The 26064-nt window shown below is 45.0% G+C and overlaps 2 protein-coding genes across 7 annotated transcripts in view; one reads left to right on the forward strand and one right to left on the reverse strand.

The window, feature by feature from the left end:
• The first annotated feature begins 134 nt into the window (after nucleotides 1-134).
• SLC19A1 (solute carrier family 19 member 1) lies at nucleotides 135-23717 on the forward strand. 3 transcript variants are annotated; one of them, XR_014150661.1, is made up of 7 exons: nucleotides 135-269; nucleotides 7166-7444; nucleotides 15356-16112; nucleotides 17743-17935; nucleotides 18931-19072; nucleotides 20374-20789; nucleotides 20890-23717. XR_014150661.1 is itself a non-coding variant. In XM_081837394.1 (6 exons), exons 2-6 carry the CDS (start codon nucleotides 7268-7270, stop codon nucleotides 20545-20547), a joined length of 1443 nt encoding a protein of 480 aa, XP_081693520.1. In that variant the 5' UTR covers nucleotides 135-269; nucleotides 7166-7267; the 3' UTR covers nucleotides 20548-23717. The 3 variants fall into 3 exon arrangements, 2 of the variants coding, with proteins under 2 accessions (XP_081693520.1, XP_081693521.1); XM_081837394.1 differs by having other exon boundaries at nucleotides 20374-23717; XM_081837395.1 differs by lacking the exon at nucleotides 135-269 and adding an exon at nucleotides 2890-2992 and having other exon boundaries at nucleotides 20374-23717.
• Nucleotides 21868-26064, reverse strand: part of COL18A1 (collagen type XVIII alpha 1 chain) — a 155658-nt gene continuing 151461 nt past the window's right edge. For all 4 annotated transcript variants that reach the window (XM_081837096.1, XM_081837093.1, XM_081837095.1 and 1 more), the window contains 3 exons: nucleotides 25664-25861; nucleotides 24974-25089; nucleotides 21868-24401 (listed from right to left, as the gene is read on the reverse strand). In XM_081837096.1, coding sequence (XP_081693222.1) covers nucleotides 24188-24401; nucleotides 24974-25089; nucleotides 25664-25861 — 528 coding nt within the window. In that variant the 3' untranslated portion in view covers nucleotides 21868-24187. The remainder of the gene's footprint in view (nucleotides 24402-24973; nucleotides 25090-25663; nucleotides 25862-26064) is intronic.

The following is a 26064-nucleotide window of genomic DNA, read 5'->3' on the forward strand; positions in this document are numbered from 1 at the left end:
CATCTTCCGCCCTCCTTGCATTGTGGGCGCTGTAGTTCCGCCGTGCCTTGCCCCGCGCCGGGGCCTCGTCAGAACTACAGTCCCCAGGAGGCCCCGGTCCCTCCCCGCCTCGCCTCTCTCCACGTGCGAGAGGCCGCTGGCGCCTGGGGGAGGGCTCGGCTCTGCTCCGGGAGGCGCCTGCAGAGCTCCTTCCCCGCGCGGCGCTGTGAGGGTCGCGCGCTGCTCGCGAGGCGCCTGAATCCGTGCATTGGGAGAGCAAGAGGCAAAAGGTAAGAGAAGGGGCCGGGAGAGCAGGGGGGCCGGCGGGCCTGGGGCGGGCGCAGGGAACAGCCTGGTTAGCCGGAGGGAAATGTTTGGGATGCCACCTGGGAGATGCAGGGTCACCAAGGGCTCTATCCTGCAAAAAACGCAAAACCCCCATGCTCCCAATGCTGGTCCTGGAAAGAGAAGGGGAACTTGTTGCTCCCACGCTTGTTGCAGTTTTTGATCCTCTGTGCAAAGGAGCATAGGTCAGGTGTCTCGTCCACGTTGCTCCTGTGGCAAATGTATGCTTTGACACCTGGGAAGCCGTGTGTGGAGTAGTAAGACTTTTCGCGGCCACACCTTGCCGCGCGTTTGAGGGGGTGATTTATTTATTTTTTAAGTAAATGTATGCATACCTTTAAAACGTGTATCCCGGCCGCTCCTTTCCTCTGAAAAAGCCGGAGGTGGCTTATGACAAGGGGTGAAAGTAAACATAGGAGAACGAGATTACGAAAATCTCAGAATACAAAAGCAGATATGAAGCAGCAATTAAAGTAACTGGCCGCCTTCCACCTGTGGAAACAATTCCTTGCCACAAGTTAAAAGCAAAACACACACATAATTCATGCTCCCAAAGCATTTCTAAACAGGAAGGTTTTAGTGGTAAATTCTTTCTAAACAAGAAGGTGTTAGTGGTAAATATATCCTGAAATGGTGCTTGTTTACAGTGCAATCCTAACAATTCTTAGAAGTAAATCCTATTGTGCTCACAAATAGGCTTCCTGGTTTTTAGGATGGCAGCTTTAAACTATGGAAGATCTGTAATGCATAGTAATATATACCAAACTGATGTTAAGTGGGGAGGGGGGCTTATTTTTAATGATTGCAGCTGTGGAATACAGTACTGATGTTCTCCTGATGAGCCTACAGATCATTATGTTAGTCCTCCAGACCTATGCTTTTTTTTGACAATAGTTGTTATAAAGTAATGTAGATGGTGATATATTTGGTCATACTGGACCCCCCCCTGCACTTGGCACTCCATACAACTACAACTCCCAAAGCTAAAAAACAAAAACAAAAAACCCTGTTCACTGGCCTCAAAATAGAGAACTCTCCTAGAGGTTTTTCATCTGAGGCTGGTTGACCACCTATTAGGGATGCTCTAGCATGGGATTTTCTACATTGAGAGGGTTGGGCTACATGACTTTTGGAAATCCAGCTCTCTGAATCCCAGCCTTTAATTGTAAATGGCAAGCACAATGTACATTCCCCCTCTGCTGAAGAGAATGTGTGCGCACACAAGCAATTGTATGTAAATATTAGTAGGGCTAATTGCTGTAGTTCTCATGACCTGGTAGTGGAGTAGCATTGGTGTTTATAACATTCCAAGGGAATAAGCTGTGCAATAAACCACATGTGACTAGCTGGCTGGCTTTCTTTACATATTTGGTTGAGAGCTGAATGTAATATTAACAGCTGCTTAAACTACATCATAGAATACATTCAGAAAATCTCAGGCAGAGCAATGCTGACCAGGTAGATTCTGTTACATGTCACCCCAAACTCCAAGCAAGATGAGATTCCAGGGGTACCAGGCACTCTTACTGGGGTCTGTGTTTCCTTTTGGGCAGTGAGACACAGTGGAGACTGTGGTGTCTTTATGACAACCTATATATACCCACATACTGTATATCTAACCCTTTATTGAATCCATATATTTTAGGTGAGTCTTGGGCCCCCCAAAATTTATAAGAATATGTTAGTGTACCTCCTGTGTGAGATGAAACTGCATCCTAGCTGCTTTTGGCCAGGGTTTTTTTTTGGGGGGGGGGAGTTGGTGCACCTCAACTTCTCCCAGCCAGTTTATGTGGGGTTAGGATTACAAAAATGTTAGCAGGAGTTGGGAAACTTAATTTTAGAAGGGAATTAATGAAGTAGCTTTATAGATACTGAAAAAAGAGGGGGGGGGCAGATGAAAGAAACCATTAAAACAAAACAAAAAAACCTATAGGGAAAAAATCCAGAAGGAGCAAAACAAAACCACATAGTAGCGGGGTCAAGGTATTTTCAAATGAGAATGGATAAACAACTGGTGGCAGATAAACTTGATCTCCTGGAGCAAGGAGATCTTTGCATCTTGGCCACCACCAAAGGGAAGGTCTGTTCCCTTTTACACACCAACCATACTTCTAATGGTGGTGAGATACACAGGAAAGTTTTTATTCAGGCCTAAGTGGATGGCAGAGTATGGTATTTTCAGTAACACCATTTATGTTACATCCAGTACTTTGAATTTGACCCAGAAACAAATGGACAACCAACACAGCTGGTATAAGAGAGGAGCCATGGTGGGGGGCGGAGGGTGGAGGGTGGAGAAGGGTTTACTGAAATTCACAAGCTTACACTGTGACCAGTAGAAGTTGGCATAGCCGTGCCATAGCAGTTGTCAGTATAGCAGAACAATAGGCTTGTCCCACCTAATTGTAAAATAAAACGTTATTATGGTATGTGTGCACTATTCCTTTTATTAACTTGTAGGAATGATAATGCTCAGACCTTTAATAACCTTTGATCAAGAATGGTAGTTTTTTTTTTCCATTTCATTTTATTTCAGGTCTATGCATCTGTCGCAATGGTGTTGTTTTTTAAATAGTTGCTTATTGAAAGTGATGGTGGTGACTCAAATGAGCATGCAATGGCATGACTCTGCAGACTTTACTCCCCAGTGTCTCAAAGATCAAATAAGGTAACACCTTGCTATCTTCTTTTACAGAAAGGTTTACTGAAATTCACAAGCTTACACTGTGACCACTAGAAGTTGGCCCAATAAAATATAGACTTTTTAAGTTTCTCTGTTCTGTTTTTTGTTTTGTTTTTTGTTTAATTGTAAAATGTGTCTTATTGGAGTATTACTTTTATTTAATACTTTGGTTTTCTTTTGTCAGTTCTTAATGCCATTTTTACTAGCTGCTGGAGTCTCAGCAAGTGCCCTACCATGAAACTTCATTAGCAATGCAGTTGTTTGTGCGTTTAGTCAGAAATGCATCCCACTATGTTCATTTGGACTTGCTTGTGGGTGAGTATGCATAGGGTTGCAGCTTAGACCAGTTAAATTGAGACAATACTGTAAATGCCCTCCCAAACACCGTGCTAGTATTACATGTTCATTACATTGCGTTGTGTCAGCTTTCTAAGATGTAGTGCTTAATTTTTTTTAAAGACAGCATGTTATCACTTGGACACAGACACAACCAAATTGGGAACCTCCTGGCTTTCTTGGCTATTACATCTCTGTATGTAAGATATTGATGGTGTGTGCACGAGTTTGTTTGTTTCATAAAACAGGCTCACAACGTAGTATTCAGGGAGCATTATAATAAGGTCTGGGGCATTGGTAGACCTAGGGCATAGCCACAATCCAGACTGGGATTCAAGCAGCATTACATATAAACCTACAAAAGTTACTAGATCACAAATAGCCTGGAAGAGAATAAAAGTATCAACACACTTTCCCCCCAAAGCAACCCTGTGGGGGTCAGCTGGAGGCAGTTGATTTTATTTAATTATTTTTTTTGCTACAGGTGAGTTGGTTAAGTTTAATTTTCAGGCCTGTATTAGAGAATCAGAAAGGAGGTGTTGTCAGCAGCAGCATGGCACTCTATTTATACTTATTTTATAGAAGATAAAAAAGGCTTAGTTGTGGTGTATTTTCATGCAGATAAAACGTTTGAGGAGCAAAGACCAAGTGAGGAGCAGGGCAATAAAACAATGAATTTATTTATTTTCTTAAAAGAATGTGTGTTTTCCTAAGTGTAGATGATTTGGCTACCACCCTGCTAGTTGTATTTCTGGCTCTTGAAGCTAAGGAAATCTGGCGCTTGGTAGCACCTGGGATGGAGAACTGTAAATCTCACAGATACTGCCTCTTAACTCCTTGGAGAAAGAATGGGAAGCAAGTGTAATACAGGTGATACTGACACAATCTGACGAAGTAAGGCTTGATTGAGTTTATTTTTTCTTTTTTAAAATGTTTTATTAAAGATTTTCTTGGTTAGTAAACAAGCCTTGTCTCTCTTTTTCAGGTTGTGCAGTCTTTTCTACAGACCATTTACATTTGTTATGAGACATTAGTGTTGAGTACAGTATAAGGTCAAGACAAAGAGGGTGGGGAGAGGGGTGGTGGTGGTGAAATTTATATTTTGTACAGTGTGGGGGGGGTTTGTGTCAGAGTCAACTGGATACGTTCTCCTTCTATTCACTTGTTGCATTTCCTTGGTCGTGAGAGGGTTTGGGGGCCCAGGGGGTGGTTGGTTGTCTGTGCTTGGCTGCAGTGGGGTTTGTTTGCATTTGTAAGTGGGGGAAGGCATGTTGGGCCAGGTAAGCCAGATTGATTTGTGTGCTTGATTGAGTTTCTAAATCAAGATGACAACTTTCAAAATGTGCTTTTGGCCAAATGCACACAGCAACAGTGAGATAAAATTCAGCTGGTCTGAGTTACCAGCAGTAAAAATAAGATGATCTAAAATAACACAATATATTGTAGAATGCTCTCCCCTGGGAGACTCACGTGCAACCTTCATTACATATCTTTAGGTGCCAGGCAAATGTTTCTCTTCCACCAGGCATTTGGCTGATTAGATTAACATTCTGTGGCTATTTAAATTTGCTTGCGGTGGTGGGGTTGGTTTGGTTTGTTAATGCATTTTGCATTCTCATTTTGTATTTTTCTGTTGTGAACGGCCCTGTGATCTTTGGATGAAGGGCAGTATATATTAAAAAAAAAAATCAAAAATCTCTAAAGCCCACATTCACTAATGACTGGTTGCATTTTGATGGTGTTAAGAAGAGAGAATTTAAGTCTTCAAAATGTACCGAAAATGGTTTCTATTAATACCAGTACAAACAGCACATCTGCCACCAGATCTCTAGCTACTTTGGTCATGATCCAAAGTGTCACTTATACCCCCCCTACACAAATTTCATACACATCTCCTGTTCCAGTGGCAACACTGTACACCTCTAGAAAGTCAAACTTGAAAGGTCCAAAGTGCGTTTTGTCTCTTAAAGGGAAGGGGATTATCAGCTAGTTCACCTCCTACAGAGCAGTGTGGTGTTCTGCTTGCTCACCCATAAGATTGCCCTAATCCACTATAACACTGTCCAAACAGAAGTGAGATGTTTCCTCTATGACCTGTTGACAGAGCAGAAAAACCTGACTGTCAAACGGGGTGGAGAGAGGGTCCAGAATAATGCAGAGTGTATAGCTCTGAGAGTTTTCAAATGGAGTTGTAGAAATTGGACATACTAGGATGGTACCCTGAATCATAGGTTTTCAACCATTTTGAGTCTACCTCTCCCTTGGCCAACTACCTTCTTTCTGCGGCACCCCTGTGGAGCCCAGTTATGTCACCCTTTGCCTGCAGAGCTGGCAGCCTCTCACCCTTTTTCTGAACACCTCCCTTGGGAGTCTTCCCTCAGCCTTCTCTCCCCTCTCCTTGGGAGTCCTCCGGGCAGCTGTTCCTGCCTCCCCTGGTCCCTGAGCAGCCTGCCCACCACCCAAAACTGCTCAGGAGGGTCAGCTAGCAGGGTGGAGAGAGAGAGAAGGGAGATGCTTGGACAATCACTTTAGCATGACATTTAATTCCACCCATTGCATTAATCTGTGGGTGGCCAAGTTCCACTGGGACTCTGCCCACCCTGCTCCCAGGAAGAGCATCACACTATCTGCTTGCTGGCCAAGGAAGGAGCAGCTGCAATAGTTTTTTTCCCCTTGCCTCCCTGGCAGAAAGAGCCTTTGCTACAAATGACCCCTTTGCTCATAGGAAAATTTGTTTTGCGAAGCGCCTCCAAAATGGAAAACCCTTTCGTCTAGCAGGTTTTCCGTCTTGCGAGGCGTTCGTCTTGCGGGGCACCACTGTACTCAATCAGACCATTGGTCCATCCAGCTCAGTTTCATTGTCTGCCTTGTCTCTTACAGTTCCGGCATAATATGCTCATCTCATATATATATATATATATATATATATATATATATATATATACACACACACACACACACACACACTCACTCACTCACTCACTCACTTTCTGGCCTTTATACTGTATCTCAGGGTGGGTAACAGTAATTCAGGGAAACAACCAAAACAGAATGAGGCCATAAAACACTTATATAAGACCATTCATTTCCACGCTGCTGAAAGAATTCCAGTCATGTATCAAATGCTTGCATGGCAGCCATGTTTCATTGCACTGAAGCCCCTCAGAGCCTCTTCACAACCAGCTTAAACCAGCTGAAAAACCCAATTGGTCTTGAAAAGTAATTTCATGTACGATGCATGCTAGTCTAACCTGGTCAGTAGTTAATCGTAAGTATTAACCACTGTTATTGCCACTCATTCCTTATTCAGAGCCTGTGTGTTACAGCAGTGGCAGTGTTAGATTTGTATGGTTGGCAAACTTGGTTCTTATCCTTGCTCAGTTACGATGTGACCAAGGTGTCCTTGGGTATTTCTCAGCCCACCTACCTTGCAGGGCTGTTGTGAGCCTTAAAGAAACCTCTGTTCTAAGCTGCTTGGAGTAAAAGAGTAGAAAACAATAGGGATGATGCCAGTATTTACCGTTCATTGTTTCCAAATGTATCAGTCCAGCTGAATAAACTCTGCTTCAGCATTTCTTGGTTTTTTGAAGTTCTGATCTGGCAGCCTTCAAGCATTCAGTTGAAATGGTCACAGGCACCATGTGGAAGTGGACTTAAAAGGCATTGCAGTGGCAGCAGGGGGGCGGGAACCAGAGTGTTGTTTGTTCTCTTAGATTTGTAGCTACAAAATTAACTAAATTCCTAGCCAGATGATGGGGGTATTAGTTTGCAATGTTCCAACTAGGAAATTTGACGTGGTGCCAAACTCTCCTTTTTCTGCAGGCACACCTATGTGTGCTGGAGGCTTTTCTGTGGCCAAGAGACAGGGATGCTGTGAAAAGAGCTCCTCTCTCCTACAACTGATTGAGACAACGTGGGCGAGCCATGTCTGCTGAGGCCGAAAACCCCGAAAAGCAACCCCCGGACCCACCCCCAGACCCACGCTGGAAGCTCCTTGTGTTCTACCTCTGCTTCTATGGCTTCATGAACCAGATCAGACCTGGAGAGAGCTTCATCACACCCTACCTGTTGGGGTCAGAGAAGAACTTCACAAAGGAAGAGGTGAGCTCAGGGGAGAGTTGCAGAAGGCCGAAGGGAGCCCTGGCATGTAAACGGAGCAAGTTTCCCCGTGTAGCTCCTGGTCTGGGGCAGTAGGCTAGGGATGGCTGCTTCTCCATCCCCATATCCTTCCTGTGTGTGCTGGTGGGAAAATTGAGAGGTGGAAGTGGATCAGTGTATGGCTTCAGTGGGTGGGCCATGGGGAGGAGAGGGGTGGCTGGGATGTGCAGAAGACAGGTGGGCATAGGACTCCTGCCGTGCAGCTGCACATTAGGAGACACATCCAAACATTATGAGGGCTTATCCACACTTACCTTTCCCCAGCTATTTCCAGCCACGGCCTGCAATTTAAAGCTCTGTGTCAGAGGACTTTTCCCCCTTCTTTGTAGCTTTCCCCATGGAAACCTGCTCTTTAAAGCTCTATTGGAGCAAACAGCAATTGGAGGAAAACCCATATAGATGTTTGCTCCAATTCAGCTTTAAAGAGCAGGTTTTTGCAGGCAATGCTTGGGGCAAAACAACAAAAGGTAAGTGTGGATAAGCCCTGAGCTATCAGCAGCACAGACTAGCTTGGGAGTTGGTGGACTCTCATTTGCTTGAGGTATTTAAGCAGAGGCTGGATGACCAGCTCAGGGATGTTGAGGCTGCATCCTGCATTGTAGAGCCTATGCTTAGTAGAGTGGCCGACAAAGTAACCTTCACGGTCCTTTCCAGTGCCGTAATTCTGTGATTCTGGACACAAAGGGTAGTGAGAGAAGAGGCTTGTGCTGAGCCAGTGCCAGCGTACATAGCCCTCACCATTCAGCATTGCATGCCTGCTGGGAAATGAATTGTGCTTCATGTAGTTAATAAAGTAATGAAAATCACTGGGAAAGTGTTTTATCGTTTGATCACAGTGCTGTAGGGTACCAATGTGCTTTTTTTTTTTTAATTAAATGCAACCAAAAAGAACTTTATCCTGTTGCCTGCCTACCTGTTGCCTGCTTAACAGTTTGAGTTTGTAAGTGAATTGTTTAGCTGGGTTAGCTAAGTAAGCATCTGAATTGTCTGCTCACTGTGAACTGTTGTAACAATGTAAGATCTTTTTGCCCAGGAAGGAAGCAACATGTTGGAATGCATTGGGCTTTCTTTCTTTCTTTCTTTCTTTCTTTCTTTCTTTCTTTCTCTCTTTCTCTCTTTCTCTCTTTCTCTCTTTCTCTCTGTCTCTCTTTCTCTCTTCAAATGCTGCACTGTTTTAAAATTCCCCCCCTTTGTTGTTCCTTTTCCCTTTCATTCTATCCATCTTCAGTTGTTTTCTTTGCTTTGGATCTAGCACTTTTGGGTGGCTGGGTACCTATGGGAGATGGGACACAGTGTTCCTTCCAGCTGGCAGATGGCATCAAAGTGTATCTTTGCCCCTAACTGCAGCTAAGGAATTACTCAGCAACTTCCTACTTTGACCATGGCCCCCATTTCTTTCACAATCTGCTCCTGGCTATTCTCTAGTAGTTTCAGCAACAAGTGGTGCTCTCTGCCAGGAGACAGAGGGCATATTTGAAGAGTGCAGCGATAATGAAAAGGAGGAGGGCAGTGAAGTGGTATAAATTCCAGGGCATGTGGATGGCCCTGATTCTCATAAATCTAGTGAAATTCCTTGCACATCTTATGCAGCTCTCATGGACTTGCTTTGGACACCACACCAAACCATGTTTTCGACTCTGATGGAGCAGTTAGGAACTCAAGCACTCCCCGATCCCATTTATGGCAATTCCCTGCCTCTTTTTCCTGGTTTGAGGAAAGCCATTTAATCCCACCTGGCAAAACTGGTTTTCAATCCCAGGGCGAGCTCATACCATAGATGAGTTTTTGGACTAAATGGTCCAAACTACTGTATGCTCTGAACCAGAGAAGGAGGCAGGGGATCACCACGCAGAACGGGAGGGGAAGGAGGGAGTATGTTAGCACAAGACTCCTGGGTCCTCATTCACAATAGGGCAAGCTACCATTTGGCATTACCTCTGAACTGCCCCAATTCTCTGGCTTGATACCTTGGTTGGTAGCCTTGATCTGTCAATAAAACCTCAAGCTTCCAAGACATGCATACATCTGGAAGTAACAGGCTAAGGTGCAGGGTTGTTAACTGAAGCTTCTCTTTGAGATAGTGAAGTTCTGTTGACCTGTTACTTCCAGTAAGTAAACATTGGGACTGTCCAGGGCTCATGAATAGAGCCAAACCACCTTGTGTGTGTGACTTGAACAGAATTTCAGGGAGGGGGTACCACAGCAAGGAAGTATATGTTTCTGCTCAAAGGAGATGGGGGTACTGTCATTCTTCCTCAAGTGACTGCTAAGGATGAATACACCCTGGGGACTTTATTCCACTCAGTTACAATTACAGTCAGAACTATCATTTTTGCTGGAGGATAATTGATTTGTGTGGACTGTGGAGGTGGTGAAGAGAGGGGAGATTTGGGGGTGTGATTTACAAAGTAAAGAACTGAACATTACCAGGTAGTAAATGCCTAACAAAGAATCAAACTGAGTATTAGAACATTAATTTGATATAAACGTTTTAGTATTTGCTTTTTCTACTGATGTCTCATTTAAAAACGACAAATGGATCTAATCACAGATTTCAATATTACAAAAAGCCACATGCTGAAATCATTTTCTTAGGAATGATCCTATTGCGCGAAAGAAAAATAGCAAGTATTTCTGAGTCTCATCAGTTTTCAGCAGAGAGTTCACCATATGTTTGAATCTTTTCCATTCAAATCATTGGGATTTTAAAATCAGATCATGCCCTAATACAGGGGTCCCCAACCTTCTTAGGCCCACATAAACAATTGCAAATTTAATAAATTGTCATTGGTACCACAGAATTCCAGTTTCAGAGAAGAAAAAGCTTGTTCATCTCCCCCCCCCCCCCAAAAATAGAAAAGGCAAAACAGAAACTCCAAAGCAGGCAAAAAAAAAAAAAGCAGGCAACACCTCCCAAATCAAAATTCACACACCCCAAACAAATGATAAGTGGGCAAAACATCTCTCAAACACTTCCCCCCTCAAAAAAAAAAAAAATCAGTTAAAGCACACAACCAAACCAAAAATCATGCTGAACATCCCCTACGTCATGCACAGAGGCATTCTGGAGACATTTAGGTCAGAAGGTGAAGTGTCTAGATGGCCTGCAAAGTGCTTTCCACTTTCGCTCAGTGCCATTCATGTGGAAAATAATCCTCTATTGAAAAACTGAAAAGGGTGAGAATCTTGGTGGGTACCAAGGGAGTTTTGAGAGTGCCATGGTGCTTATGGGAGGACACCAACCCTAATGCATTGGGAAGACCCACTGCCATGACAGATACAGAAATACAGATCATACTAGGGGAAGCTTGAAGCTACCCCGCTTGATTTAATGCTACATTCAGTTTCAATTGTTCGTTTTGTACAGTAGCAATTTTAGTACAATTATTTTCCCTTGGTCTTTCCAAATAATGATATAAAAATGTCTGTGCTGGTGACCTCCCACATTTTTCAAAGAGTAGATATTCTAAACTTAGAATTATTGTAAAATTATATTTTATTTTGTTCATGTTTTGGACATAATAAATAAATTAAAAATGCTTTCAGTTTGTCCACTAGTCAACAGCACTTCTGCTTTTTTTTTATCTAGCAATTTAAAAAATCACCCTTCACAAATGTTGTATGGGTTTCTCTGTTATTGGCTTTAAGGGGGAGGGGAGAAGTCTGTATTCTACCACCCGCTCCAATTCTGAGAACTCTCAACTGCCTTACAGAATATGAGTTCGGATTGCAACAGCCTTGCTGAACTTAACTCTCTGACCTGCTAACCTTATTTCCTTGTGGTTTATGTTTAAACCATCTATCTCTCCCTTTAGCAATGAATAATTTCTATTTTCTGTCCTTAGAGGCTTCTCTGGGACATGGGGCAGCTCTCATCCCACACAGGCCCGACTGGGAGAGGTGACAGGGAGGCAGCCTGCATACATAATGCTCACGTAATTCTGCCGTCCAACTTTGCCCTTTTGGAAGGGCCAAAGCTCATAGACATGGTGATTACTGTGTGAGCAGTTTCTTTACATGCTGAAAGGAATGGGGGGGGGGGAGAGAGACTTAGGCACTCTTTCTCTCTCTTAATTTTTTTGCCCCAACTCATCTCTTAACTTTTTTGATGTTAACTGGAACAATAAACTGGCCTGAAAGGAGTCTCCCATTTTCCACTGGGGGGGTGGCATGGATGGTGTGAAAGCAAGGAAGGCCATTCCATGGCTCTCACTCGAACTTTGTGTATCCTTCCAAGGCTCTCCCGGCCTAAAAGAGTAGGAGATTGAGGGAAGGCAGTGGATGACACTGATGCCTTGCTGGTGATAGGCTGAAATATCCTACCAGTTGAATTCAGTGAGGTGGTACTTTGAGACATATTGCTGGACTAGGGTTCCAGCACATGCGAGTAGACACAGAGCAGTTCCTAGAGCTGGAGGAATTGTGGGACTACCTCCATAATTATTGTCCCAGAACAGAGATTTCAACCCTGTGTATTGGCTCACCCTGTGACTTCTATGTGTTCACATCCCAGACTCATTGGACAGAAAACCCAACAGGAACTGCCCATAAATAGACAAGTTATTCAAATTGGCTTAATCTGCATCCTTTACATTGGCTGAAAATGGAGGGGCAACTGCTTCTTAGTCATTCATAGCTGGTGCCGGCTTTGCCCAACTCGTATTATCTGCCCAGTTCCTCTTCTAGTGCTTCTTGCTTTTTCTTTTTAGTGGAGTTGTCTCTTTTCCCCGTTGGTTCTGCTCCTCGTTTTGTTTGATGTGTGTTCCTCTCCTCCCCTTGCTTGCCTTTTCACCCATTAACCGGGCCTGCCATCTTCTGACCCTGAAACGGCTTCTGTGTGGAATGGAAAGTTACACTGGAGTGGGGGGCTCTAAGAAGGTCTGGCAAGGGAGGGCCTGCTAAGTGCTTGGATGACAGGCCACCTGGCACCCCTATGTATCTCCACAAGGAAAGAAAGATGCGATATAATAAATGGACTATATAAGCCATCTGTGCAGCCCTCTCAGGATCTAGGACTAGCTGCCTTACAGATTTCAATATGAAGATAATAGATGCTCCTATAGAACAAGCCCATGCACTTTAAAAAGAAGAACTGTGGTCAGGATTGCAGATTTGCCTTCGAAATATAGCAAAACAGTCAGGATGGCTCAGGTGTTAACTAAGGATTTGTGGATTTTCTCCCAGGCACACCAATTTATCGGCAATTTATGTGTAAAACATACACAAATGCCTGCAGTGTTATGGTCTGGGTAGCGTGGTTGTGCCAAATGTTCCTTGCAGCACCCATCATAATGTTTTGTCTCTCCTGATGGGGCAAGTGAATTTAACCTTCCGCGAGTCCTGTTCACGAGGCTGTCCCTTCCGCACCTCCCCCCACTCATTGGGAGAAAGCTTTATTTATTTTTTTGGTCTGTGTCCTAGCAGGGCAGCTCTGGCCAAGGATCAGAGTCCCTCCTGCTGATTTGTTTCCATGGCTAGAAAACAGCAAGTTCCAATCAAAAGAGGCTGGAAGAAGCTTAGCTGACCTCCTTAGCAAGGGACCTGGAAGGGGGGTGGTCTGCTTTTGGGCTCCCAACGAAAGAAGGAGCTCAAGATGTTTTGTTTTTGCAAGACCAAATATTTGTAATTAGGCGACTCTGATCAGCAGGTGCCCTTCCAGAAATTGAGGGGTCCCCAGGACATTTTGCACAGTTCAGCAGATTTGAGTGTCACCAGCACCTCGCCTCCCTTGAACCAGCACACCGTGCTGTGCTTGTATTAGTATGCTTGCCTGCTCTGTGCCCTGTGTAAAGTGTTCTCAGTGCACTACAAAATGGTACCATAAAACAGGTGATCAAAATAGTGTAGGGTTATGACTCCCAAAGTTGGTTGCAGTGAGAGCCTCTCCTAATTTAAAAGCAGTCATGGTTAACTTTTCCTTAAGGAAAGCCAGTTAATCCAGAAGGAGGTTAGCAGCAGATTCTGGCTGAGGTTGAACTCCCTCTAAAGGACCAAGTTTGCAGGAGTGCCCTTACCAGCATTGGCTGACCCTCTCTTAGTGTGACAAATCTTGCCCCAGTTACCCATGCACTGGTTACCTCCAAACTAGACTACTGCAATGGGTTTTAGGTAGGACTTCCTTTGAAGATTGTTTGGGAACTTCAAGTAGTGCTAAATGCCAGCTGCCCAGATGTTAGTTGGGATAAAGCAATCAGAACATATTGCTTCAGTATTATATCAGCTGCACTGGCTGCCAGTTTGTTTCCAGGCCCAATTCAAAGAGCTAGTTAAAATAGTTTCTTGAAGGACCATCTATGCCCATATGTACCTGCCTGGACCTTCCTGTTGACCTCAGCTTGTAGATCTGTCAGTGGGTAAATTAGACTGGCAGCACATGTGATAGGGATTTTTTTGTGGTGTGCTTCTGTTTAAGAAACTCCCTTCCCCAAGGCTTTTATTCTACTCCCTGCTTTTTTAAAATTTTATTTTATTTTATTTTAAGCCCAAATGTCTAAGACAAGCTGGAGTGACTGGCATCTTGTGCCAGTAATGAGGGGCTTGGCTGTAGTGCATCTGTGCTATTTGTTGCTCTTGTTTTGTATTTATGAGTTAAATATTTATTGATTTTAATTACATGGTTAATAAAGTTTTTTGTACTGCTTTGACTTATTATTCTAAGCTGTTTTGGGCAACACAGAAATAGCTTACATATATCAGTAAAAACGACCTGAGCCAACAGTAACAATTCACCTAGGAGAATTCACCCTTGCCTGCCTGCCTTCAGCAAGCAAGTAAAGGAAACTTCACTGTGAACCATAGACTACTTAGTAATGCCTAGGTGGCTTGGTAAACTGACCCGGTCATAAAGTTATTACTACAGTAAAATGTCAGGTCATTGCATTTTGGAAGATGGAATATAGGTCAGAGCGATTACGGCTTGATGAACCATAGAATTCCGTGTGGGTTAGTAGTGAGAGCCTACAAAGTACTGAGTGTCCTTTTCCAGACAAGAGTTTGGATGTATTAACTTGGAGTTTAAAAAATTTAAAATTGTGTCTGACGGCAGAACGCTGTGCATGCAGATTAAAGCCACCATTTCTTCAGCTGTTCCATGCTCTCACTTAAAGAGTGATTTGGAAGATCTACGGCATGGAATTTAGAGCATAGTCCTAATAATCATGCCACTCTCATTTCATAGATATGCAAGCACCGGGGTCAAGGGCCATAGCTCAGTGGTAGAGCATGGTCCCAGTTTCAATTCCTGGCATCTCTTGATAGGGCTGGGAAAACCTGTGGCTCTCTAGGTTTTGTTGGACTGGAACTCCCATAATCCCAGACCATTTGTCATTAGCTGCCCTCTTCTGGTGCAGACAATTACTGAACTAGATGGGCTCGATATAAGGAAGTTTCCTATCTGGGGTCACTTTTGGAGGTCCCATCAGTGCAATCAATTTGGGAGGCGTTGGGGGCTCAGCTTGTGGAGATTGGGCTCTGCCATATTGCACTTGTGGACCCTTGGATTATGGCAGAACACAAAGTCTAGCCTGCTGTCCCTTGCAGTAGCCTCTTGCGTATGCGCTGGGGTGGTTGTGTTGAAGCCTCATTGATTTACCATGTGCTGTTGCTTTAAGAGGTGGCATAAAAGGCCTCTGCACATCTTGCTCAGCAAAAGAAATGTAGGAAGAGAGCTCCAAATCAGTGGTTGAGGGGGAAGAGGGACTGGTTGTTGCACCACAGGTATAGTGAGAATCTTTGTTCCTAACATCTGGGGTTCTCAAACCCAGCTTTGATCTGGCATCACTTGGGGCTTTGAGGGGTAGGTTTTGTCGTTTGCTGTTGGAAGGCGTTGCAATTGCTTTGGTTTCTCTCTCGCAGGTAACCAATGAAATCACACCTGTGCTGTCCTACTCATACATGGCTGTCTTGGTGCCCATCTTCCTGTTGACCGACTACCTGCGGTACAAGCCGGTGCTGGTGCTGCAGAGCCTGAGTCACATTGCCATCTGGCTGCTGCTGATCTTCGGGACCAGCATCCTTGCCATGCAGTTCATGGAATTCTTCTACGGCATCACCATGGCGGCGCGGGTGGCCTACTCCTCGTACATCTTCTCCCTGGTCACCCCTTCGCGCTACCAGCGCATGGCTAGCTATTCCCGCACCTCGGTCCTCATGGGAGTCTTTGCCAGCTCCGTGCTGGGGCAGCTCTGTGTCACAGTGGGGGGCACCACCTTCACGACCCTGAATTACATCTCCCTGGGGTTCATGGCCTTTGGGCTGCTGCTGACGCTCTTCCTGGAACGCCCCAAGCGCAGCCTCTTCTTCAACAGGAGTGAGCCTGTGTGCAACGGCACCTCGCCCTCTGAGATGGACAAAATGAACGCTGGGGCCGGGGATCCAGTGTGGCACAAGGCCCCCACCTGGAAGAACATGGTCTTTTTCCGGATGTTAAAGGAGCTGGCGGCATTTGTACGGCTGCCGCAGTTAAGACTTTGGTCCCTTTGGTGGATATTCAATTCTGCTGGCTACTACCTAATACTGTATTATGTGCAGATTTTGTGGAATGAGATATATCCCACAAGAGACAACAGGAAAATCTACAATGGAGCTGTGGAAGCTGCTTCAACGCTCCTCGGTACATAGATCCTCCCCCACTTCCAGTTTGAGCTTGATTATAACCCCACCCCACCCCTTTCTATCTCTGCTTTATGCCCCAAATATGAATTCAGAGCACCTAGGGGAGTCTCCTAGACCATGGTCCTAAAGTACCGTATTTTCCATCTATAAAATGCCCCCATGTATAAGACACCCCCTATTTTGGGGGACTCAGATTTAAGAAAATGGGGGGAGATGGCTCAGATTATAAGATGCCCCCTAATTTTTTATGTTATTTTTTAGGGGAAAACCTAGTCTTATACACGGAAAAATACGGTACATTCATGCAAAGGCAATTTCTGCTAAAATTACTTGGGTTTAAAGCAACTTCAGGTGATGCACCTCAGGGATCTCCCTGCATGGAGAATCTAGGCCAATCATTCCACTAATCTTCCCCAACCTGGTGCTTGTGAGGTTGGTCTACAAGCATGCATTGATGTGTGCTAAAGCTCAGGGATTATGTGCATTGCTCTGCATGCAGATGTGTATAAGCTCAGTATTTGCCATCTCCAGCCAAAAGGGCTTGTAGGGTCACCGTCAACCAGAACAGGGAGCATTGGGAGCAGATGCAGTAGTGGCTACACCTAAGAACTTGATCAGTCTGGTGCCAGCAAGGAAGCTGTGGTTGGAAAGAGCACTGGCTTTCCCGAGTTGCCTCTCAACTCTCTGGGTTTTACACTGCAGTTCCCCAGCTGGTAGCATGTTTTGAAACATCCTGTTAAGAGTTTTACTTTTTTCTCACACCCAGAATGGTGGTTTCATTTGCATCATCCTAAAAACCATGCTAGAACTGAGGTGTATACTTGGATGCATTGCATCTCTAGTGCAAAAGGCTGATGCCCATTACAGGAAATGTATTATGTTGAAAGTGACCCACCCCTCACAGCTGGATCCAGAGCAACTTGGTTACTAAATGTTTTTAAGGGCTCGTCTCAGGACAAGTTTCCCCCCTACTTCTGTGAGAGTTGTGCTTTATGAAGCTGAATCCCATTCAGTATCTGTCCAAAAAACAAAACCTAGCTTGCTAAATCCAACTAGGAAGGGCAAAAATTCCTCTCCCCATGTACGTTTCATTGCAGAACTGACATAGAAATAACTTGCTGCATAGTCCTTCTAGGGCAGGGCAGGGGAACCTGTAGCCCTCCAGATATTTGAACTTCTGGCTGGGGCAAATTCCAACAACATCTGGAGTGCCATCATCTCCCCCCCTTCCTGCTGTTCTAGGACATTATTTTTTTTTTGTCGTTTGTATGGTATGTCCCCATTTTTCAACTGCTCAGCTGTATAGTTTTATTCCTGCAAACATATTTTTTTTTGTCATTGTGTGCATGTTTGTATCCTAGTGTAAAGTGTTGGGTTAAAAATGTCTGAAACAAAAGGTGTTCAGGGAAGCAAAGGCAAGTGCCCAAATAGAAAGTTCTTCCTCGATTACCTTGGGCTTAAAATAATCTCCTTGGATATTTGGGGTAGAAATTGTCCCTTGGGTTTTTCCAGACAATGACTGTTTTGCTGTGCCCCTTGTTGCAAGTGCTGCTTTGGAGAGTGGAGGCCTTGCTGTCCATACCTGGTCCTCTCATCTATATCTTGACAACATGTATGTGTCCTTGCAGGTGCCGTCACCTCCTTTGCTGCGGGCTACGTGAAGATCCGTTGGACGCTGTGGTCAGAGCTTGTGATTGGTGTAGTGACGGCATTCCAGGCAGGCCTCCTGTTGCTGATGAACACTACTGCCAACATCTGGCTCTGCTACGTGGCCTACATTCTCTTCAGGAGCTCCTACCAGTTCCTTGTGCCTATAGCCATGTGAGTGGTGAGAACAACTTGATGACTAGGCCTCCATTAGTCACATGCTGGTGGTGAGGAGCATAAAGATTATGATATCCATCGCTACCTGGATATATATTGTCATTCTCACTCTTTTCAACATGCAAAAAGATGTGGGGTTTTTTTGCATGCCTACCCCAATATATAGTAGACCAGATTAGCTTTCTAGTATCTGCTTTGCTAAAGGAGGGGTTGTAATGCCAATAAATACCCCCCCACACCCTTGTAAGGATGCCAAGAATAACCTTTTGGTCCCAGGGTAGATATGTTGTTGGAGGCTTTTGGTATTCAGCCTAGGTTAACAAGCTACGGTGATTGCTGCTGATGTTCTGAATGATATTAGCTAATTTGTTGGAAATGCTAAGGCGGGGATGGTTAACTAAATACAAAGAACTGGATTAGGCAGTCTTTAGCACTCTTCCAGGCCAGCAACTGTATGCCTTTAACCATTGGATATTTCACTAACATTAGTGATAAAGGTATTACAGCTTCCCAAACTCTCCTCTTAGTGTAAACACTCCCAAGCTGCCTTCTAAGGTCAACACAAAATAACCAGCATTAGCCCTATCTCTATGCCATCTTCGGCTTGTAAGTAAAAATGCATTGATCTTTGCGAGTGCCTTCCTTGTTGGTGATGCTGCAGCATACCATCTGTGGCTGTGGTCCTGGGATGGAGAACCTGTGGCCCTCACTGTGGGACTCCCAAAGATATCACAGGGATAACTGGCTTGACCAATAATTCATAGCAATGTCACCTTTTGTCAGTATCGGGACTGTGAACTATCATCAGCCCCAGGGAGCATAGCCAGTAGTCTGGGATCATAGGAGCTGTAGTCCTTCATTGTCTGGATGGCCACAGGCTGGCTACCCTTGGCCTGAGCCATAAAGCGACCCTCCCTTTGTCCTTGGTGCCTTTCCAGTGCTTGCCAGCAGAACTGACCTGCCTTCCTCTCTTTCTCTCGCTTTGAACAAAGTTTCCAGATTGCAGCTTCCCTGTCCAAAGAGCTCTGTGCCCTGGTGTTTGGAATCAACACTTTTCTTGCCACAGTTCTCAAGACTGTCATCACCATCATCATAACAGATAAGAGAGGTCTGGGTCTCTCAATCCACCCTCAGGTAAGAAGCACAAGTGACACTGAGGGGCTTGCAGTAGTGGGCTTTTGATCAGTCCTAGCTGCCTTTGCGGCTTACTTTGTAGCTTCCTCCTGTGGAAGGAGGTCCTTTGAATAATCTGGTGAACCACATAGTGGGAATTCAAAGGGACTTATTTGCAGTAGATCCTCTTGCCTTGCTTGGACCACTTTTGGCTGTTGGCCCCATTCTATGCATTGCCCATCATGTTTTGGAGTGGAAGCAGGGCTGGCAAAAATTAAAAGGCATGTAAGCCAAGAAAAATAGAACTTCTGTTCCTTATCTTCCTTATTTATTTATTTATGTTAAGAGACTTATGCCCTTGCTTTGGGTAAGTTTCTAGGGTGGCTAGCAGTCAGTCAGTTCTGTCCTTTCAAAAAAATGAAAGGTTTCTGCGAGAGTCTTAACACAGTGATCCTAAGCACATGCCAAATCACATGATTTCAATGGAACTTGTTGTCAAGCAAAGTTCTGCTGAGTTAACAGAACTACCCCCTAATAAACATGTAAATGTATTAATCCTTGCCATTTGCGGATTTCTCTTACATTGTCCTCAACAAAAGCTTCATCCATCCTGCAAGAGTCGAGCTTATATTTTTTTTTAAAAGATGCTGATCTGGAAGCTGCAAATGTAATCTGTTCCCGTAAGGGCTGTCATTGCTGGCTCATGGCTGTGGTGGGCATAACAAAGCCTTGTAATTACCCGCTGCTCATGTGACAAGATAAGAAATGATGGCAGTGCATTGGAATAGCCTGGCAGCAGGATATGCATGTGTGTTTAAATCTTCCTTATTGGAAGTAGCGGGCACAGATTGGAGAAATATTTGGTTGGGTTAGTTCAGGTAGACTTTATTGATGAGGCTGGAGGAAAAGTAGGGTGCCTTTTTTAACTAGAGTTCCAGCTTTATGTATGTCGCTGCAAATGAGGTTGGCAGATGCACATCATTAGTGGAATTCCTGCTGTCAGAGATGGGATATAATTTTGACTTATGATAGCTACATAGAACATCCCAGCTCAGATGCTGTGTTCTGGCAAACAGAAAGCAGTGGGGGACAATTGCTGTTATGCCTGTATGTGGGAACTTGAGGGGAGTTTTCACCTGGCTGGCTGCTAGAGTAGATGGACCTCTGATCCAATGGGGCTCTTCCTGTTCTTAAAGAGTTTTCCTCCTAGCTCTATTCTGTGCTTCTGTGGGCTGCTGATCATTTCTGGGTTTTTTAGTGCTTTGGAGGAAAATAAGGCACAGGGCCTCAACACATCGTATTTCCCTCTTTCTCTTTTCCAGTTCTACGTTTACTTCAGCTATTTCACACTCCTGACTGTGGTGTATCTTTCTGCATCTGTGTATGTGGCTGTGAAACATAATGTATGCAGGAAACCTCCAGAGGAAGCACCACCCAAGGAACTCAGCATGCCAGTTGAGGACAGAGGGACAGAGCTGGCTAACTTGGAAGTCTGAGAAAACAGTGGATGGGGAAGAAAAGGAGCTGGTCTACCTGCATACTCCCAGCTGGGATGCAACACAGAGAACTCCCACGTTAATCAGCACTTAGAAGCATCTCAGCTTTCCAGAGTATCAGATCACTGCAGAAGGAAAAGGCCTTCCTTAACTTTAGGGCTTGTGCATCAGCAGCACGCAACCAGACGACTGGATTTCCCCCCAGTCTTGGTCATGTGTGTGGCACAGGCTCCTGAGCTCAGGTGAGATTATGGAGACATTTGCCAGTGTTATGGTTGGCACCTGGTAATTTTATGAATGTAGTTTTAAACACTGATAATACTCTGCACGCTTTCCCCTCAGCCTTTAAAAGAAGTCAACAGCAAGCAAGATGGATGCAGGTACTTTTTTAAAAAAAACAAAAAAAACAATAGTTTTACTTTTTATAAAACAATCAATTTGTTACCAGTAAATATACTCTGCTGGGAGTTATGGATTGTAATATTTGTTGAAGCTTTCCTCCTAAGAAAATTGAGCTCCTTTTCATATTTGGTTTTTAAAAGTCAAAGTTATGCTTAAGAAAACAGGACTGAGAGTAAGGCTGCCAACCTAACTCACGTCCTCTCATCCATTTGGGACAGTGAGTGGGAAACACAATGCGCTTTTAACAATCACTTTAGATCCTCTGGAGGAACATAATCCTTGGAAAGTATACACTTGCATTTTGTTCTGACTTGTAAATTCTTGTTCTCTTCCACTTTCCCCACCAAAGACGATTGATTTTCAAATACCTTCACTGTCACATAATTTCTACTGGCCACAGTAGTATGCTCAGTGGGCAGTTTGAGAGGAAGATGAGGTCTTTAGCAGAGTCCTGATGACTTTCCAAACTAGCTTGGACTTTTCATCTGGTTTTGCCTCCAGGGGCCAGTTCCACGAATCCTGCTAGACCTGTAGGCCATGGGTGGTAGTCACACAGTGGCTGCTTAACATAGAATGGCCATATGAAAGGGAGCATGGCCACAAAAAGGTGTAGCCGTGCGCCCCCCCCCCCCATAGGCACTCACTTGCTCATGGAAAGCTCTTTGTGATGCTGTTCTGTTCAGAAGGGAAGGTGAAATGTGTGCTGGGAGTACATTCAGTGTAGGAAGACCAAACAGTCTATTATTGTGTATCGTGGATTTTTTTCCAGATACCACGCTGGTGGGCTTGTGAGTGCCACCCTGGCACTTGCAGCCTAAAAGGCACTTTTCCCATTCTCCTGGAGCAAATGGAGTCAGGGTTCAGTTCAGGGATGTAGACAGAGCCCTCTACAATTCCATGCAAATGAACAACAACAAATAACAAGAGGATACTTTCCTTTATTCAGTGCCTTTAGAAAACAGTTTATAGAACACAACACACAACTGACAAAGATATAGAGATCCACAGGCTTTTAAAATTGCATTAAAAATTTCACAAAATACAGTAGACAGTAATAAACTGATTGTGTGACTTGCACAGGCTCCCTCTCCCTCCCTCCCCATCTGGTAATAAAATTTCAGAAAGACAATCAATGAAAGCTAGGTAGAAATTTAGCACCTTGGTTTGTCAAAACAGACTCAAACGCTCAGACATTAATGTGTTTAAAACAGAACTGATACACAGCAATCATCTGCCTGGCCAAGGCTCTGGCACTGAAGTGGAAGGGATGTGATGGGGGGAGAGGTACCAGAAGCTCAGTCACAGTTAAGACCATAAGCATGGCTTCCTTCACTCTGCATTCAGCACTAAAATGGCAAAATACTGCTTGCCTACCTGTGCTTGGGTGACACACACTAACAGACAGTGACTAGTGTGAACTCTAGTCCATCCCCCTCGGAAATGTCAGCACAGTGCCATTCTGCTCTGATGCGGCAGAAGAAATGCTGCAAAATACAGCTATTAGAAATGGCTTGGTTCTGGTGGTTCCTGCCACAGTGTATTAGGGACAGGGGAGAGAAATGAAAGGGGTCAATACTGGACAGAGATGGTTCTTAATTGCCTAAATTTTGTATTATCTCTTTATTTTGGAGCAGTTGCTAATAACAGATTCCAGATCTGAGATATTTAGGAGAACATTCCTGGCTGGAGGATTATAAATCTGATTACCTGCTACAAACACAGCTTGCTATAGGTCCACCTGTTCTTCAGGGTCTCAGGTAGGACACTTTCACCTCACCTGTTATTTACAGTGGAGGTGCCAGGACTTGAACCTGGGTCCTTCTGCATGCAAAGCATAGGTTCTGCACCACTGGGCTTTGGTCACACTTCTTCTGATAGGTTAAAGCAATAGAGGGTTCTGGGAGCTAGCATGACCCTCAAGGCTTCAGCCAGGAGGGCCCTGCCACTTTTGCACTGACTGTTTTCTTTGAATATGGCTAGTAGAGGCATCCTCTATGGAGAATGGAGGAAGGCAGGGCAAGTAGAGTATAAAAATGTAAAAAAAAAAAAAAAAAAACACAAATCCAAATACTGATTGTTACAACGGCAAGCAGTTTCTTCTTCCATTATGGCCTGTAAGGAGACTGGCTGAGGCAAAAGTCACTTAGGAGCCTGTTAACACCTCTAGTTCTATTTTAGAGCTAGACAGTGTGAAAGGGCTGGGTGGGGGAAGAAGCAAAGGAGAAAACTCTGCCATAGCAAGGCTTGAAGGTTCAGTCTCACTGCTCTGGGCATGTTGTCTCAGCAAAGGATACTGTCAACTCTGCAGCAAAAATTTCAACCAGCTATGAAGAGTGTTGTTTGCATCTATGTTTGGAAATAATAAGGCATTATGCCGGCTGGTGAGTCAAGCAGAGATAAGGGAGTATATTTTCTGCAAGCCCATATATTACTCTTGGGGGAGGGGGGGCAGACAATCAAATTCCTGGTCTCTTTGGCAGGATCCCCCCACCCCCCGATACTATGCTGGGCACACAACAGGAAAGCCACCTCAGTGTTTACAGAAATCTTAATTTTGATGATTATGCACTGTCCAGCAGGGTCTAAGCTTGTGTTATTTAGCACCATGTCCCCACTATAAGGCAGGCAGTGACAAGAGTGACAAGTTATCGGGTTGTGTAATGCAGAAACACCTGCAGCGCTACACTGACAGTAAGGGGGACGCTGCTGTTTGAGGGCTACCTTATGTTAAATCAGCCACAATAAATAGACTTTCTGACCTATCCCAACATGGCCTTGGCTTTTTTAAGGGGCCACCTGAGTCGAATGGGGGGGGGGAGAGGCAAACAGGGAAGCTTAACACACACAAACAATTCAAGGGTTAAACATGAGCAGGATTAGAGAGAGAAAGAGAGTTAACTGCTCCATGTACCACACTTGCCTGGAGATTGCCTTGCACACAAGCCTGTTCTGCTCCAGCCCCTCCAGCAGGCACGTATGATTCACAGCAGCCACGCCAGGAGGAAAGACACAAAACATTCAGCACCAGAGCTGTGCTGGAAGACACTCTTTGGCTTTGTCACTCATTCATCTGCTTGACTGATATATTGCGGAACTGCTTGGGCACATGATCCTGGTGGGGGGGTGGGGGTGGGGGTGGGGAGTGGGAACCGCTTGCCCATTTCCCCTGTTCCTTAAGGGAAAACATTTGGGTTCCCTTCCTCCACTTGCAGCCAGTGCTTTTGTTGTGTGCCGTTTTTTATTTCTTGGAAGAAGTCATGAAGCTGTTTTCAATGCAGAGGACGATGAAGGCGTTCTTGCAGCTGCTGCTCTTCTGCTCAAGCAGCTTGCCCGACGCCAGCGAGGAAGCCTGCCCTGTCACCACCGTGTCGTCTGTCCGCCAGGTCTCACAGTAGCTCTCTGTTAGCCGCCGTCCCTTGGAGTCAGAGCCGTGCCACACGGATTTCTGAGGCCTGAAACACACCAGAGGGTTAGGGGTTGCTTCACACATTAAGTGGCTGCAGGTGCCCCAGCAATCACGTCTCCCCTTGGGCTGATGCTTCATGGGCTCTATACAGTGTTGACTCTCAAAGCCACCCATTCTTGCCACATAAAGTGGGGACAGTTGGTCTGGGCAGCATCTTGTAGGAATGAACTGCTGCCAGCCTTGGGATAAGATACCTGGGACATTTACTCCACTTCTTGTCCTTGGACAGTCTTTTGGGAAGGAAAATAATGCTACACACAAATAATATACTGCTGGGGCAACATAAAATGCTTGGCGTAGCCGACCCGCTTGGCGTCTAAACATTTCGTTCCTGAAAACCTGCCCCCAAGAGAAGCATCGCATGGAGCTGGAAAAAGAATACACGATAGCAAGCACATTCCTCTTCTCTTTGCCTGCTCTTTATAAACAAAGGAATCTTCTTTGATGCCCTTGGAGTTGCAGAGCCAGAGAAGCCAGGCCCAGCTGGAGGGGCAGCAAACCTGCAACCGTCGCACATTCCCAGATCTTCAGACAAACAAAACCATTTCCCCCACCTACCATGCAGAGTCTCTCAGGACATCCCTTCCATCAAAGGAGAAGATGCGAACCCCAGTTCTGAATGGAGCATCAGTGCCGGAGAAAAGGTTCTCCCAATTATTAAACAACAATTCATCCTGGAAAGGAACAGAAACGGGCAATGTAATAATGTAACTGCTCTGAGAATACTTTCTGCCTGTCTGATAACTTTGAGACAGGCTGCCCTTTCCACGGACAAGACCTTGCATGTCCCAGGTTCACTCCCTGGTGCCTATGGTTTAAAATATCTCAAGCAACTGGTCTGGGAAAGGCCCCTTCCTGAGAACCTGGAAGGACAGCTGCCAGTCTCCCAGTTCAATGCAAAGGCAGCTCTTTACAGAAGTATTCAAGCTGACGGCTTGGTCTGCATTACAGATCAAGTATTAAAGATAAAGGTATTACCAACATTATCAAACTTTTCAAAGTTGGTTTAAACCTTTTTATAAAAAGTAAATAAATATTAGGTGTTGTTAAGAGATGATGATGCTGCTTTGCAGGTTTGCCCCTGACCACTAGTCTTGATGTGTAGTTCTAGCCTCAGTTAACACCACTTAGAGGTTGCAATCCTACACAGGGGCAGGAAAGGAAGACAGCAATCCCATCGCTGAGCTTCATGTTTGCCTTCTGCTGTCATGAAGTGTTGTGTTTGCTCAGGCCTCTGACCAGACGTACCCTGAGGTTGACAATAGGCACCGTGCCCCTGTCTGCTCTGCGCACTATGCTGTAGAGGTCTTGCAGTCGGGAGGAGAGGAACGCTCGGAAGGTGCCCGTCAGTCCAACCTCCCTGGCTTGCTGGAAGCACTGGAAGTCAGCTCCTCGGATGCCCCGCATGCTGCCACTCAGGGGAGTGTTCAGGGCTATGAGGTGGAGCTGGAAAAGCAAGAAGACGACCACACATGAGAGGGAGCCTGTGCCAATACACAAGGGAGCTCTCAGTGCAACTGGCAGAGGTGCTAAGAATGCAAGGGGGAGGAATGTCCGGCCACCACAATACAAGCAGCCAGTCAGCAATGGGGCTGAGCGTGGGGGTCGGGGGTCTTTGCACCTTGATTCCTGCTGCTGCTGCTGCTTTC

This window comes from Podarcis erhardii, assembly GCF_964252035.2.
Source record: "Podarcis erhardii genome assembly, chromosome: 1".
In the NCBI taxonomy this organism is placed as follows: Eukaryota; Metazoa; Chordata; class Lepidosauria; order Squamata; family Lacertidae; genus Podarcis; species Podarcis erhardii.